The sequence below is a fragment of the Miscanthus floridulus genome, unplaced genomic scaffold (assembly GCF_019320115.1).
Source record: "Miscanthus floridulus cultivar M001 unplaced genomic scaffold, ASM1932011v1 fs_196_3_4, whole genome shotgun sequence".
NCBI classification, from domain to species: domain Eukaryota; kingdom Viridiplantae; phylum Streptophyta; class Magnoliopsida; order Poales; family Poaceae; genus Miscanthus; species Miscanthus floridulus.
In genome coordinates, this window is record NW_027096365.1 from 44128 (window position 1) to 60000 (window position 15873).

Sequence of the window (15873 nt, forward strand, 5' to 3'; positions counted from 1 at the left end):
AGAGTAGTAGTCTAGTAGTGGAGTAGAGCAAGAGCGGAGCTTCTCTCGGGGTCCGGAAGAGTCTTCTGGGTCTGGTATAGCTCATTTATAATTCTTTCATTTCAACATTTATTTTATTCAGTATTTATTTTAAGTACTTTATTCTAGTATTGCTTGTTTTACTTTAAGTACTTATTCATTAGTGTTCATCATTAGTGAGCTTAGGTGCTTGTTGTTTGGCATTAGTAGCATAGGTTGTCTTATAATTAGTAGCTATTCGTTAATACCGGTTCCACCGTCTGGTTAGAGTGCTTTGATCTCATTTTATCGGAGCTTAGATCAAAGTAGTAAGCCTATAGATTAAGCGTGGTGCTTAGGCTATAGATTACCTATGGATACGGCTAGGCCTTTGGATAGATTATGGCAGGTGGCAAGTGGTGACAGCCTTGTCCATCCTATTTATTCTACCACGATAGGTCTAGTTATTAAATCATAGGGCTCGTGGCAGACCTTGTCTATTTAACTCTCCTAGTTGGTAGGCGGGTTGTGCCCTAAAGTACTAGCGCATTTCTCCTAGTCATTGGTTTACCTTAGTTACTAGAAAGATAAATCGCTCGCTCTCCCACCTAGCTATCTCTAGGTTAGCTTGTTATTAGTAGTTAGTTTAGGTAGTTCACATTCACTCTTCACTATCGTTCATCTATCTAGGATTAACTTAGGCTTTACCTTAGCAATTCTTAGCTAAATATAAATTCTAGCCTTCTGCCTTCCTATGAGAAAAAAAATATAAATTCGACAATCGGTACTCACCGAGCGAAGTGTTACGCGATAGTTTTGTGCGTTTGCGGAATCCTCTAATAGTCGTTAATAAATATCAACACCACGTCGTGCCCTCCCCCCTCACTGGCCTACACTGCTGGCTCCCTCATTGTCCGCCCGTTCCCATCACCGTCGCGCACGCCGCTGACCCCGCCATGGCCGCTGGGGCGCACGTGTCGTGGCATCTCAGGTCTTTCCTGGCCAAGCCAAGGGCACCCACGAGCGTGGCCAGTGCTGGTGGTGCTCACGCGTCGTGGCTCACCGTCGGCTCCTACCCCGATGGCCAGAATCGACCGGCCCGACCTTCCCCTCCCCTATGTTGCATATGTATGTTTTAAGTGTTTCAAACGTTTTAGAAGTACGTTGCAATTGTTTCATCCTGATGTTGTAAAAGTAGATCGGGGGGATATTGCACATGTTGCATATTTTGCAAGTGGTTCAAAGGCATGTTGCAAGCGTTTGTTCATAATGTTTCATCTGTTTCTAGAAGTATGTAGCAATCGATGTTGATCTGGATGTTGCATATGTTTCACACATATGTTGCAATAGTATGTTCCAAATGTTTCAGCTGTTTTAGTCTTATGTACATTGCAGCATGTGGTTTCATGTTGCAAGTCATGTGTTTCATACCCATGTTGCAAGTGCATGTTTCAAATGTTTCATTTATTTTCAGTCTTATGTTGCATTCATGTTGCAAGTGTTTTATGTTGTTTGTTCGGGGGATGGCTGACGGTTGCGCGGCGCACGGGGGCCGCCGAATGGGGGCGCTGAGGCCATCGGACGGGCTGTAGGTCGGGCTGCACTAGGGGCGTGCTTGTCCTTAGCCGCTCATCCCGGCTCCCAAGTGTCGCCCATGCAGAGAGTCCCGAGAGAGAGGAGGGGGTCAGGGGAAGGACCGGTAGGCGCAAAGATAGGGTCGGAGTGCACTTGTGGGACGGGATGAAGGCGGATGGGGGCGGGATGAAGGAAGACGAGGGCGGGCTGCACGGGCGTCCGTACACGCGTCTGTCCGGATGCCCGGGCGCTACGAAGGGCTAGGTTTGGTGGGATTGGATACTGATGCGTGGGACCTGCACGTCATCCTCTCAGCTCTCTTTCTTCCTGCTTCGTCTCCTTTCTCCTTCCCCATCGCCGCCGCTTTGTGTGCTCCTTCTGTGTGCTCGCTCCGCCGCTGCTGCGCTAGCTAGGCTCCAACAACCCAAGTCTGCCCTCCACCGCCACCACTTGTAGCCGCACCGGGGTTGCGCGTGCCCCACCGCCATGCGAGGCCGTCGTCGCCGCGCGTGGCCTGCGTGAGACGCTGCCGGGCTATGCGTGGCTGCCGTCGTCCGCTGCCGGGGTGTGATTCTTTTCCCACAATGCCTTTCTGTCTCTCCTTATTTCGTCTGTGACTTAGACTCACACCCCATGCTCATATAAGTTAGAATTACATGCGCGTTTATGTGTCCAGGGCAGTACTGAGGTCAATTTCAATACATATTGTGACATATACACAACTTTACATAAATCTTTGAGCCTGTTTAGATGCCTAGAATATTGGGAAAACTCTGCCAAAATTTTAAATAACTTATAAGTATAATAGAATTTAGATGTTGTTTGGCCTCCGGTAATGTTCATACCCAGGTGTTACAGAGAGGGGCATGCATGGTGCACGACAAGTGCCCAACCTAACGGCTTGTCTTCAAGGCTTGGTTGGATATAGATACGGCAACCAAACAAAGGCTGCTGCATGTGACAAACCTGGCCACCGTGACCATGAATCGCTGGGACGAGATAGGCTATGTCGGAAGAAAACCTATCACACTCTAGATCCAGATCCGTTCGCTACATACAAATGGTTTAATATCTTTTTTTTTTTGTCTTCTTCAATGACAAGACACAAAAGACAACACTTTCTACAAATAGATCTCCAGGAGATAGAATACTTAGATTTAAGTTATGTCTCTCCTGACATTTAAAATAGGTCTTCTATATAGGTAGTCTGTTGGAGGATATAGATATTATGTTGAAGATTTATTTTAAGTTTAGGTTCGGTAATAGATCGCTTGTTGGAGACAACCTTACTACTGTCTCAACTCTTGCTTGATATCGATTGAGCTTCCTTGTAAAATGACCAAACGTCTCTTGATCAAAAAATAAAGCAGCAGCAGAAGAAATTTCCTTTCCTTGTCTGTATACTGTAGAAGTGTAGATAGAGAAGCTTTCTGCACTTGGTATGTACGTCCTTTAATGTATACATAGATGCCAATAAGATTGGACATTACCAAGGCCTTATTTAGTTTTTCTCCTAAAAATTTACTCTCTATCACATCAGACGTTTAAATACATACATAGAGTATTAAATATAAAAAAATAACTAATTACATAGATTACGACTAATTTACGAGACAAATTTTTTAAGCCTAATTAGTCCATGATTCGACAACGTGATGCTACAGTAAATATGCGTTAATGATAGATTAATTAGGTTTAATAAATTCGTCTCGTGTATTACTGAGGACTTCTGTAATTTATTTTATTACTACTATCCACACACTCCCATGTGACACCCCTATGTAACACCCGACCTGATATATCTAAACTTTACTCCCTGAATTTAAACACCATCTAAATCGACGTGAGTGTTGGACTGTTTGGTCCTTCCTCTTCCTATAAAAGGGAACCCTTCCCCACGATTTGTTGTTGCATTGTAAGAAGAATTTGTATCAGCTCTACCATAGCAGTAGCTAGTTCATATATATTTGCGGTGGTTGAGCGCCGTGTTCATGGAGGCAGCAAACAACATGGAGGACTCAAGCCTCTTCATGCAGTGGGCGATGGACACGTTGCTGCAGGAGGAGGAGCCTGCGGTCGACGACGTGCACTGGGCGATGGACACGCTGCTGCAGGAGGAGCCTGCGGCGGTCGACGACGGCGAGGCAGTAGTCTTCCCCTCGCTCCAAGCGCTCCGCGACACCTCCCACGCGGCGGAGATGGTGCGGGAGCTGATGGCCGTGGCCGCCGCCGAAACCCACGACGCGGCGGCAAACAGCTGGTCGAGCGGCGGTTCCGGCGACGGCGGCGAGGTCACGGACGGCGGCAACAGCGGGGCCACCGACTCTGCAGCCCCGCCGGCTGCTGCCGCCACGGATTACTACGGCGGATCCTGGCCGCCACAGTCGCCGAACTCGTCGTTCGCGCGCGCGCCACCTCCACCGCCGCCGAGCAGCAACAGCAACAGCAACACCAGCCTACCGACGGTGAGCTGGAACTTCGTCACCGGCTCGGCGCAGCCTGGCAGCGAGGGCGTGCTGGAGGAAGCCGCCGTCCCGGCACGCAGCTTGCCTCCGCCGGAGCTGGCTCAACGCCGCCGGTTGTCACCGCCGACGCCGAGAAGAGTCCACCCAATACGCGGCACGGGAGCCCCATCGTCGGCGTTGTGCACGCCGGACCACGTCGTCGCGGAGCGCAAGCGCCGGGAGAAGATCAACAAGCGCTTGATCGAGCTCTCCACCGTCATCCCAGGCCTCAAGAAGGTCCTCCCATCGACCATCCAAACGAACTAAACTCCTGCCCTTGTTCTCTGCATCAATCAAATCCGTGCTATCGATCCTGACAAGTAGAGGTTGCAGATGGACAAGGCGACGATCCTCTCCGACGCGGCCAAGTACGTGAAGGAGCTCCAGCAGCGGCTCAAGGCCCTGGAAGAGGCTGCCGCCGGCAGCATCAGGAGCAAAGCGCCGCCGCCGGCGGACGAGAATGGCGGCTCCGGGTCGCCGACGTCGGCATCCTCCTCGTCGGGGCCACCCGCACTTCCAGATATCGAGGCACGGTTCTCGGAGAGGAGTGTGATGGTGAGGATCCATTGCGGCGGCGGCAAAGGGGTTGCGGCGGCAGCGGTCGCCGTGGTCGAGGGCCTCGGGCTCACCATCGTCCATGCCAATGTCACGCCCTTCTCGGCTTGCACTATCACCATAACCATCACAGCAGAGGCAAGCCCGTTTTCTTCTTCTTCTTCTTTTCTCCCCGTATTTGTTTTATTATTTGGACTAATTCATTCAGCACTCTGATCTCTGCATGCTTTCTATATTTGAATATACAGGATGTACTAAAAATACTAAACTTTTGATTTCGTATACCAAATGCCTGAAAATGCGCTGTTTTAGTTAGCTGGTTAGGAACATCTATAAAATGGAGGGAAAATCGTTGACAAAACACAAATGGCTGGTTAAGATCATTTCAATATTAAAAGCCTATAATCCTCACATCATTAATGTTAGTCTATGTTGTAAGGACGGTTTGGCAGTGCAAACCAGATACATAATGTCAATTCATCCCCTCCTCTTAATGAAAAGCGTACCAAGACATGCTCCCCAAAAGAATAATGTCAATTCCTTCTTCTTATACAAAGTAAACATATTATGTAATTGTGTAAGGTTCAAACAGAGGTTTTACTAACTGGTTGTTTTAACAATGCAAAGAGAACACATATAGTGATTGAAATCTTAATATTTTGGTTCTTGATTTCATTTCGACGTGTACTTCATTCCCTTTAGTATATATATGATAATGTCATGAGCACACATTTATTGAGAGATTATACTGATAAGTGTGTTCTTTGTTGTATATCAGGCATATCAGTGTGCGCACACCAAACAAAACTGAATGATATTTTCTTGTTAAATTTGAAAATAAGTACAGAAATAAAACCAAATCTACATCTATAGGAAGATGGGGTTCAACGAACCTCTCTTACGTTTTTAAGGCTTGGTAAAACATTTATATTTGTAAATAAAACTAGTAACAAACCCTAAAATTATTTGTGATAATAACAAGCTAGAAATGGGTTACTTGCATTACTTATCTTGGTGTGTGTCCGCACGTACTACATCTCAACAATGGTACGGTGACTAATCAGATACATCTATATGTCAGATCACATAGCTGAACAAAAAGAAAAACAGCTACTTGACTAGTTTGACTAATCACAGTTAGTTATTCGTATGTACTAATATAAGTATTGCTCCCTCTGTCCAGAAAACTTCAATTTGTCGATTTCAATTTAAGTTACTTACACCTTGATGTTTTAGGATTTTAGGACATATTAAGAAACTACCCATGTACCTCTTTTATTAGAGGTGAATCATGCTAATTAAGCAATAAACCCCTCATTAAAAGGAATGCATAGCAGATCAGTCTCATGTATATATGGGCCCAATCTATTGCCAATAGCTAAGACATCAAGTTTTTTTGGGACATTTTTAAAATCCTAGAGCATAAATTTTATGGGGCGGAGGGAGTACTATATGTTTCAACTTCCAGTAAAATATATAGCGAATGCAACTGTATACAAAATTATTGACACATTGTATATATTTATATATGTCATGTACACGTACTCCCTTCGTCTCATCTCAAAAGGCTTGATGTTTTAGGATTCAAAATTTCTCCAAATTTTTTTAAAGCTTGATGTTTTATGTGGTATGCATGCCTCTATAAATTCCCTTTAATTAGTGGCTTATTCCTTAATTAGCAAGGATCGCCTTCAATATATAGGGGTTCGTGGGCAACTTCAATTAAGCACTATTCTATCCAACAATCCTCTAAAACATCAAGTTTTTTGGGAATGGATGGAGTACAACTATGCAAATATGCACAATGGTTTCTACTCAGCGTGAACTTGTGAATGGTTTCTACTCTATTTAAGATAAATGAACAATTAAGCACTATTATATTAGCTTTCACTACTGGAAAGCTGAAATTCCCTGACGGTGCGATTACCGTCAGGAAAATAGAAAAGACCGTTAGGAAAATGTAAATCTAATTTCCCACACCGTCAGGGTATAACTGTCAGGGCTAGCTCGACAGGGAAATTGGAAAATGTCTGACGGTTCACCGTCAGGGAAATTTGTTTTGATTTTCCTGTCGGTGATGAACCATTAGGTTAATTTTAAACCGTCAAGGATATAACATTATTTCTGTCGGTGGAAACCGACAAAAAAAATACATTACCATCAGAAAATGCATTATTCTAATGGTGTGAAACCGACAGAGTAAAAGGATAAATATCCTGTCGGTTAGAGAGCCGTCAAAAAAATATATTCCCTGTCGGTGTCTGTTATTTCCCTGTCGACTTGTAGCGGTCAAAATAATGTTTCCGTGTCGGTGTTAAACAACCAAGGAATTTACGACCGACACGAAAATGATATTTCAAATTTCCAGTAGTATTTACTTTTGTTTCCCTTTGTCTTATTGTGTGCTAATAATATATTTATATTTATTGGGTGCAAACGTCAATTGTTCATTTCAGATGGAGGGCCGCCGCCTCAGCTTGACAACGGAGCAGATTGCTGGCAAGCTCAAGTCTGCATTATCACACCAGCGTAGCATCAGCTGCAAAGATACCCAAGAGACACAAAATTGATTGAATATACTATATATACACAGCAGCACAACAGTGGATATATCTTTGTAATAAGTTTACACACGTACGGTTTGATATTTTCTTTGTGTGATCCGGCATCATCACGTGGCTATAGTAAACCATGGTGACTTCGCTCAACCTCATCATCAACTCTACACATCAGTGCCCATCTGGCGGTTAATTAATGGTGAGGTTGGGCATCAACAACCCCCCCCCCCCCCCCCCCTCTCTTCCTCTCTCTCTCTCTCTCTCTCTCTCTCTCTCTCTATATATATATATATATATATATATATATATATATATATATATATATATATATATATATATATATATATATATATATATTAAGACTCTACCGCTTGCACCAGGCCGACAGATTAAAAAAACATAAGCTCAATGAATGAAGTCTCTAACACATAACTGATTGGATAGCTGGATTTCAATCAATTTCACCCAACTCTAACTGCACTGATGATCAAGTTCAAGTCTTAATTTGCAATGCTTCTACATCGAGCAAAAGAAGAGAGACTTCCCAGCAGTAGTAACCGGTTAAAGTCTTTACATTAATTAGTTTGTGCTCCTGATTTTTTTTCTTTATTTCTTTCTTGTAAATAGCATTTCCTCTTTTATTTAATATATAACTACCAGGAGACTACCCCTACTATTATTTGAAAAAATATGCTTCAATAGCCATGCTGAAATACTTGATAAATAGTCAAGAAATGGCAATTAATAATACTAAAATGTCAAAACTATCACAACCGAGTATGTTGCACAGCAGAAGCATATAGAACCTTCAAGTTGAGCAGTCACATGTTGCTGCTCGTTTAAGGAAGAACTATGACAAAGGGTCTCTATCTCTCTGATCAGCATACATAAATTAGTAGTGAAAATAAACAAAGCAAAGAACAAAAATTAGGATAGGAAGATAAGAAAAAAAAAGCCAAATGACACCTATTAGACACGCTAGAAACTACCAATTGCAAACATCAATGATTCCTTATGTACTAAACCACGTATGCTGCTGAAAATAATGTTTTTCTCACTGAAATTAAACTGAAGCCTGCACAAGTCATCATTACCAAATTGAATCCAATCCACATTCAGTTAATTTCATATAAAATATCCTAAAACATGGTCTGTCTCGAATATGGGCAATTTTCCAAATATGTCAGCAACATTTAGGAGCTTGCATTTACCAGTGAATATAAGTCGGTTATCATTGCATTTACCAACACTCAAGAGCTTGACAGGTTAATTTCAGGGCTACATTAGACACAGACCTCTATAATGAAAATTCAGATATATTGCTGACTTCGATATGAATAGACATAGTATAAGGGAAATTTAAAAATCAGGAAAGTAAGAAAATATGTAGACATAGCATTTTTGCTCTGGTCCCCCATCATCAAACATGTACTCCATCAATACAATTATGACTATACGATTAGATAAATATGGACCATCATGCTTGTAAATGATTACATAAGCTACTCCATTTGCCATTTCTGATAAGCAAAATTAAAGAATATGTCAGATAGGAAAAATGTTCATGAATTTCTAGTATGATATATATCTATATATATATAGGGTGGCAACCATCTACTAGAAAATAAGAAAAAGCAGACAGATTGCACAAACTTGAAGCTGAAACTACATTCAAGTAAAAGGACCAGTTTTAATTTATTTACCAATGAAAACACCTTAAGTCACATATCATGAGCGGATTCACAATTATGAAATACCACTAGCTAGAAGAAAAGCCCAAAGCAATATTCTCCTTCCGGTCATTCAGAAAAAAAGGTAACTTAAGAATAGAAACTACTAGTACATTAGTCTTCCTGACGGTTCCTATTACTATCCATGTGTAACTCGAAGAATACCACTAGGATCCCTATTACTACCTTACAATAGAATTTTGAGCTGAACATACAATTTAGATCACAGGGAAAATAAGAAAGAATCAATAATATCTTCTATACCTCTAATCTCAATTAGGTGACCAATGAATAAGACCTACAGTGAACATAACCTTAATGTAAACGTTTAAGGCAATCTAGGATATTAATCTTTGGCTGAATCCAAGATAAATCACATTTTCAGCTATTCATTGGGAACGTATAAAACTGATGGCACTATAGAAGTAATTGACCCCCCAGCGATTCTCAAACATATAGGCTCTTCAAATTGCAGAACACTAGACCTTAACAAGCTGAATTTTGTATCATATTCTTTACATTTCAACAAGCAATATAAAGTTAACTATTGATTAGGTTGCAGTTTATCGCTCAAGTGAAGGGAAGACATATTTTTACCTCAATAAACATATTAAATCTGAATAACTCATGATCCTAATCATTACAACATGCTATAATGAGATGGTATGCACCCTGAAGGTGTTAAATTCTATCATCGTAAAGGAACGTCCACGCAATCACCAGTAATGCCTGCCCTAAAGCTAAAACTTCCTTAAAATAGTCAGCCACAAGGGGGAACCAAGATTAGGAGCTAAATTATTTTATTACATAATCATTGTTGGTAATTAACTTAAGGATAGAAACTATTGCATTAGTCTTCCATGTGTGTTTTCTAGGAAGTAACAATGTTATGTATTAGTTCATTGGCTGGGAACAAAAGGAAAAATAGGGTGTCCTATGTGTCCCCCCCCCCACCCCACCCGTCATACCGACTCACAGACACTATGTCATAATCAATCTATCTAATTTTGATTCCTCCTTAGATAATCGAAACCAGCATAGCACATTCAGAATAGAAAAAAATCAAAGCCTGCTGCAGCACAGAGAAAGGCAGAGTCAATTGAGGGCAGCACAGTAGGAAGACAAAATTACCGGGAGCATACAGACATGGACAAGTAATGTCTCAACTGACCACCCCTTCTCATTCAGCACCTGAGTGATCATAGCCATCAGCTCCATCACTACAAAAAAAAAACCCAAACTATCACAAGAGTCAATTTGATTGACAGATTAGAAACACATAAGCTGAATAAATGAAGTTTCTGACACGTTAGATGATTGGATAGCTGGATCTTCAATCAATTTGACTTAACTCTAGATGTAGTGATGATAAAGTTCGTCTTAATTCGCGATGCTTATGCAATTAGTGCACCCAGTGGTCATTAAGTAGAGGAAAAAGAACCAGGACTTGTTCTTGCAAACCCTGCATTTTCCGGTGCGATGCATTGCTACCACGTGATTCCTAACTAGCATATTCTGATTCAAAAGAAAAAAAAATCTCTACACAAAGTTGTGAGTGATGGCATTATTAATATAAAGCATCAGCTAAAGATGATATTATTAATATGCAATAACAGATAAAAACAGAATATACGTCCTACAAGAAAGAAAGTGCATGTATCAAAGACCGAAAATAACAAGCGTGTCCAATGGATGGTGGAGGCACTTCTCTTCGCCTCCTCAATTAATAGTTAAAGATACACAGCCTATTAATTTATTAAACTACTGCATAATCCATCTAGTTCTGTACGGGAATAGTTGCAAAATATTCACTAAGTTTAGAACTGGAATATATACAAATGCAAGTCCTGACTGCAATAAAGGGGCCAATTTGGATCTTTCTAGATTGTGGACCGCAAGCGACTCTGCCCTCCACAGCACCCGGAACCCCCTAGGACGGTTGTTGATAGCATGGTCGCAGGGGCACCTGGTTGCTGGGTTGCTCGTATGACACGAGACGGCACCTGCTCCGGCCACAGTTGTGGATCCACGAGGTCGCCGGTTGCGCCGTCGATACCTGGAAAGGGGAAAGTGGATCGGACAATGCAAAAAATAAATTTGTACAACTATCTGTAAACCACAATACAAGATCTGTGTATCAAGGCGGACAAGATGGGCCTAAGTACAACAAGTGCTACTTCGGAAGCAAATAGATAAAGAGCTGAAAATATTTTTAATCTTGTGAGCCAGAGACTTCAGAGTTATATAAGGAAATCCAGAGCTGAAATAACTGCGGGCCTCGTGGGTCTCGCAGAGGATAGGGAGGAGCAGGGCTCGCACCACACCTCGATCCGGATACCTGATGAACATGCTGCTGTCCCACAGCCGGAGTGCGTTGCTTCTGAGCTAAATCGGCATCTTCCCTCCCGGATCGAGGTGCGGCAAGGCAGGCAACCGCGTCGGAAGGGTAGCGGGGCCCACGCACCACTGCAGGGACGGGGCGAGGCCCGCGCGCCACCGCCCGTAGATAGAGGACCGCATGTGCGCACCGCCGGCTTGGAGGAAGAGCCGCACACACCGCCACCGCCACCGCCGGTTGACGAGCGGCGCCGGCGGCGGGTGGTACGGAGCAGGCGAGCGGACGAGTCTGAGGAAACCGAAAAGATCATGCCATCGTGGGTGGGTGGGGGAGCTGACGAGATGTGATGGTGCTCTGGCCTCGGCAAGAAAAAAACTGGGCTGGGTCTGGCAGTCTAAGCGGACGGACAATCCTGGGAGCCTTGCAGACGGGGTGCTGTTGGGTGGTGGGTACTGAATAGTTATTTGGTACCTGGATACCATATAGTAATACTATATATATATATATATATGGAAAAATTTTCCTACTCCCTAGGAGTAGTTACTCCCTCCTCTAACCCCGCACAAATATACCCGCCTCCTCACGATTGACCGGTGTCATATTGCCTAGCGGGTTAACAAGCAGCCCCGTTTAGGAAGTATACGATCCTAAAATCCGAATCTTATGTTGCCCCGTATATTTTATTATAAACCATGCCACGCATTTTCCTCTCTTCTCTCTCCGGATTTCTCTCCTGCCTATTTGTGGATCTCACGCATGGTGGCGATGGCGGCGCCCCGTCCCCTGGTGGATTCGACCACGACGCATCCTCTCCTTCCCATTCCGGTGGTGATGGTGGCGGTGGAACCCCTCGGCGTGGCCATCCCGGCGGCGGTGGCTCCTAGTGGCGGCGACGCACTCTACGCGCACGTCATCCCCGACGGCGGCGCGTCCTGTGCCTAGCGGCGGGCTCCTCGTGGCCGGCTGCAACCGCGGCTCCTCCCGTGCCCCTCCCGGCTACAATGACGGCGCCCTCGCCGCTCTCGTCTGCGGCATCGTCGGAACTGCATCGGCGAAGTCACCACCACCGACGGCGGCGTCCCCACCACCAACGGCACCGCATGCGCTGCCCCTGTTGTTGGATCTCAGTGTGGCTATTTTTTCTTTTCTAAATTCCGATGCTTCGTCTCTCTATTTTCTTAGTGCATTTTGTGGTGAAAATCGTTCCCAAGAAATGCGTTGTTGCTCACGACTGGCACAGATGTGAATCTGTGCGTACAAATCCTAGGAACGCGCAGCTGCTAGATTTGTTTTTCTGATCCATTTTGTTTGTACAAAGTACAAATGAGTTTGGTTGATTTTGGTTCAAAAATTCACGTGTGATGTACATACTCATACTTCGTTGTAAAAATTAATGTACCACTGAGTATATGAATACATACTCATTGTTTTGTATATCACGTGAATGCATGCATATATACTCCGATCGTGTGGTTTAACTGTTTAAGTATGCACTTATACTACCTTAATCTTGGGGTATGTATGCATACTCCATTCCAAAAAGTATGTATAAATACTCTATTTCTAAAAAGTATGTACAGATACTTCATTCCAACAAGTATGTATAAATACTCTATTTTAAAAAGTATGTATAAATACTCTATTCTAAAAAGTAATATAATCTCATTACTCGGCATCGATGTACGTATATATACATACTCCCAAATAATTAAATAATTTAATCCGTATGTATACATACTCCCAAATAATTAAATAATTTAGTTTGTAACAGAATATACAAAGCTATCGGCGTTGATGTATGTATGTATACGTACTCCCAACTGTGTATGTATACATACTTCCAAATAATTAAATAATTTATCTTGCAACAGAACATATGGAGGCACAGTAGATGCAACGAAGCACGCAAATCTCATCGCACATTACTTATCGGATCCTGCTATGCACAAACCCGATTAGCTCATATGGATAGAATTGAATGCTATATCATGGAGGGGAGTAACTACTCCCGCCGGGAGTATAAAAAATGCACCCTACTGTATAAGCATGAAGCGAGAGGGGCCAGTATGAATAATGCTCACATGTGTGTAAAATGCATGTTCCCAACAAAGCTAAGTATGCTATATATATAACAATTTCTGCACCCGATGTATTTGCAACTTGCTATGAGCGAGCATCAACAACATGCTATGAGCAGCAACCTGCAAGTTTTTTACAGTCTCTCATGTGCGTAAAATGCATGTTCTTGTACCACATACACTGCTGTACCGTGTTGTTTTTTAATAATGATCGATCAATCCATGTTTTCATGTATTATTGCTTGTATATGAAAATAATAGCAACCTGAGTGAACCTCCTTACACGGGTTCTAAGTCCTTAATTTCTCTGTAACGGTCACATTTTTTCTCGATTTATGTTACGAATGAATCAATAGCGCTATATTTTTCTGGTAATAGATAGTACGGTGTGTCCGTCAACAACACATGCTACAATGAGAATGAATTGAGCATTCAGGGCATGGCAGAGCTCCCAGAGTAGCTTTTAGGATGAATTTAAGAGGAGCTCAGCTAAACATTTTTTTTTACTAAGAAGTGATTATGCGCTGATTCTGTAAAGCGGTTCTCTGAAATGAACTAGTGGACTGTGAGCTGAAAAACAATAGATTCTCTTGGTCCACACCATGCATACAGCACTATATGCATAGAGTTTATCCTAAAGAATTGAATCATAGAGAAACATTTTTAGTAAGAGAATCACGTCTCTCCTAGAATTAGCTAATTTTTGGAGGTCATTTTCGGATACGAACGTTGTAAGAGGCCCACCTTTGTAAATCTATTTTAGCAGACAGGCAATTTTTTACCGTCTCCGTAAATAAAATGTCTGTCTCCGAAAATCCTCAGGTATTTTAGGAGGCGTTGAATTTTGTGACTGCCTCTGTTAATGATTGGACAGTGTCTCGTGAAATCATTTATGCAGTAGTGCAGAGAATCTAAAGTAGGAGGAGCTCTACCAAACAACGCTCAGTATCCTCGATGAGTCTCTGTCTCAAATGACCACAATGACACAATTTAAACAATCATATCGCTTTATGTATAAACTGCAATTATTAGTCAAAATTTTAAAATAAAACAGTTATATACATAATAATAAATTAAATTGCAGGGGTTCTAAAAGGTTAAATATATGTAGAATCTGATAGAACAACTTAAACAAACATGCACTTAATCCAATAAATAATGATGAGCACCCAACTACACGCATTGATTAACTTCACTGTCATATACAAGCATGATTAACAATTAATATAACCAACAAGCTGATTAGCTAGGATCTCGATTGTGTCATGCATATATATTTGCAATCAAGAAATGATAGTGCAAAAGTTGAGATCGAAAGCGCCACAGGTAATAGCCACCCTAAGGGCTCCAATCCGCTGCGGCTATCGCTGTCAGGGCACCTCAATCGCAGTTGTGGCCTAGGGCCGGGGCTCCTCCTACCTCTCCAGTGAGGCTGCCAATGATAAGAAGGAGAGGACTCCATCCCTCGTTTGCAGTTGAGCAGTTTCTTTAGGTTCAGTTCACTTTAAGTTTAGTCCAAATAAATCTACTAACGAAATCATCATTCCTGTTTGGCTAGGACCTTGTTACCTGCGATGATTTTGACTATAGCCATGACAAAGTCACCTTTGCAGGAATTAGATTTTATCGCCCGGAGGTTAGTTTGTGGTATTACTATCTGCAAAGGCAAAGGTGTTCATGGACACTCTCCATGGAGATAGTAACCCTAGGTCACAGACCTCATCGTCAATGTCCGTGAAGAGGGAAATCATGAAGGATCAAGTGTTGAAGGCGCTGAATCTGTAGGCTGTGCTGTAGTCAACGATTTAATCGCCAATGTTCTTCTATCAATTCAGATATGTTTCGGTCCTATTTCAGCGCGATCTTGTAACATATTTAAGGTTTTGGGGATTTTTACCATCGGATTCAGCACGGGACTATACTCTAGCTTTGGTGTTCAATACGACTGTTCATCTAGAGCATTGGCTACATCAACCAAGGCCCCGGCGAAGAAGACGATTGGAACTACTTGGATATAATATTGTTTTTTTTATTTCTGGTTATTTTATATGTAATTAATTTGAGGATGTACTATATGCCAAGTTTTAAAATAATTTTTCCTTTCCTTCACAAGAGAAAAAGTTGAAACAGAAAGCGATGGTGTTTGGATTGAGAAATTAATTAGGTTAACAAAAACAACAGAGGAGTGAACACGAAGATCTTTGTTCAGCAACCCCCTGGAGGCCAGGACCCATTTTGATTGATTCTGCTATATATATGTATGTATGTATCGACGTATATTATTGTTTGGTGAGCGTTCATGATCGAAACTAGTGACATTTCTTGATTAGCTAGACTAGACAGCTCTTGCTCGATCTCCGATCCGCGATTGTAGATAAACCAACCTTTGATTATTGCAAGTGTATACGTAGGGTATTTTTAATTTCCATGTGTGGTGAAGCAAATCAAAACGTATTGCCCCATAATAATACTAATTCTGATCCGCGTCTATTCACAACAGTCAACAGGGCATATTATATTCGTCACTGCCGGATACTT

At 42.4% G+C, this 15873-nt stretch overlaps 1 protein-coding gene across 1 annotated transcript; it reads left to right on the top strand.

The window, feature by feature from the left end:
- The first annotated feature begins 3563 nt into the window (after positions 1 to 3563).
- LOC136530770 (transcription factor MYC1-like) lies at positions 3564 to 11604 on the top strand. Its single transcript, XM_066523499.1, has 5 exons — positions 3564 to 4313; positions 4410 to 4769; positions 4880 to 4882; positions 10804 to 10989; positions 11149 to 11604. Exons 1-5 carry the CDS (start codon positions 3564 to 3566, stop codon positions 11602 to 11604), a joined length of 1755 nt encoding a protein of 584 aa, XP_066379596.1.
- The last annotated feature ends 4269 nt before the right edge of the window (positions 11605 to 15873 follow it).

Coding starts and splice junctions, on each gene's coding strand:
- LOC136530770 (XM_066523499.1), top strand. CDS start 3,564: ATGGAGGCAGCAAACAACATGGAGGACTCAAGCCTCTTCATGCAGTGG. Junction 4,314..4,409: donor TCATCCCAGGCCTCAAGAAG/GTCCTCCCATCG, acceptor TAGAGGTTGCAG/ATGGACAAGGCGACGATCCT. Junction 10,990..11,148: donor CGATACCTGGAAAGGGGAAA/GTGGATCGGACA, acceptor CTTGTGAGCCAG/AGACTTCAGAGTTATATAAG.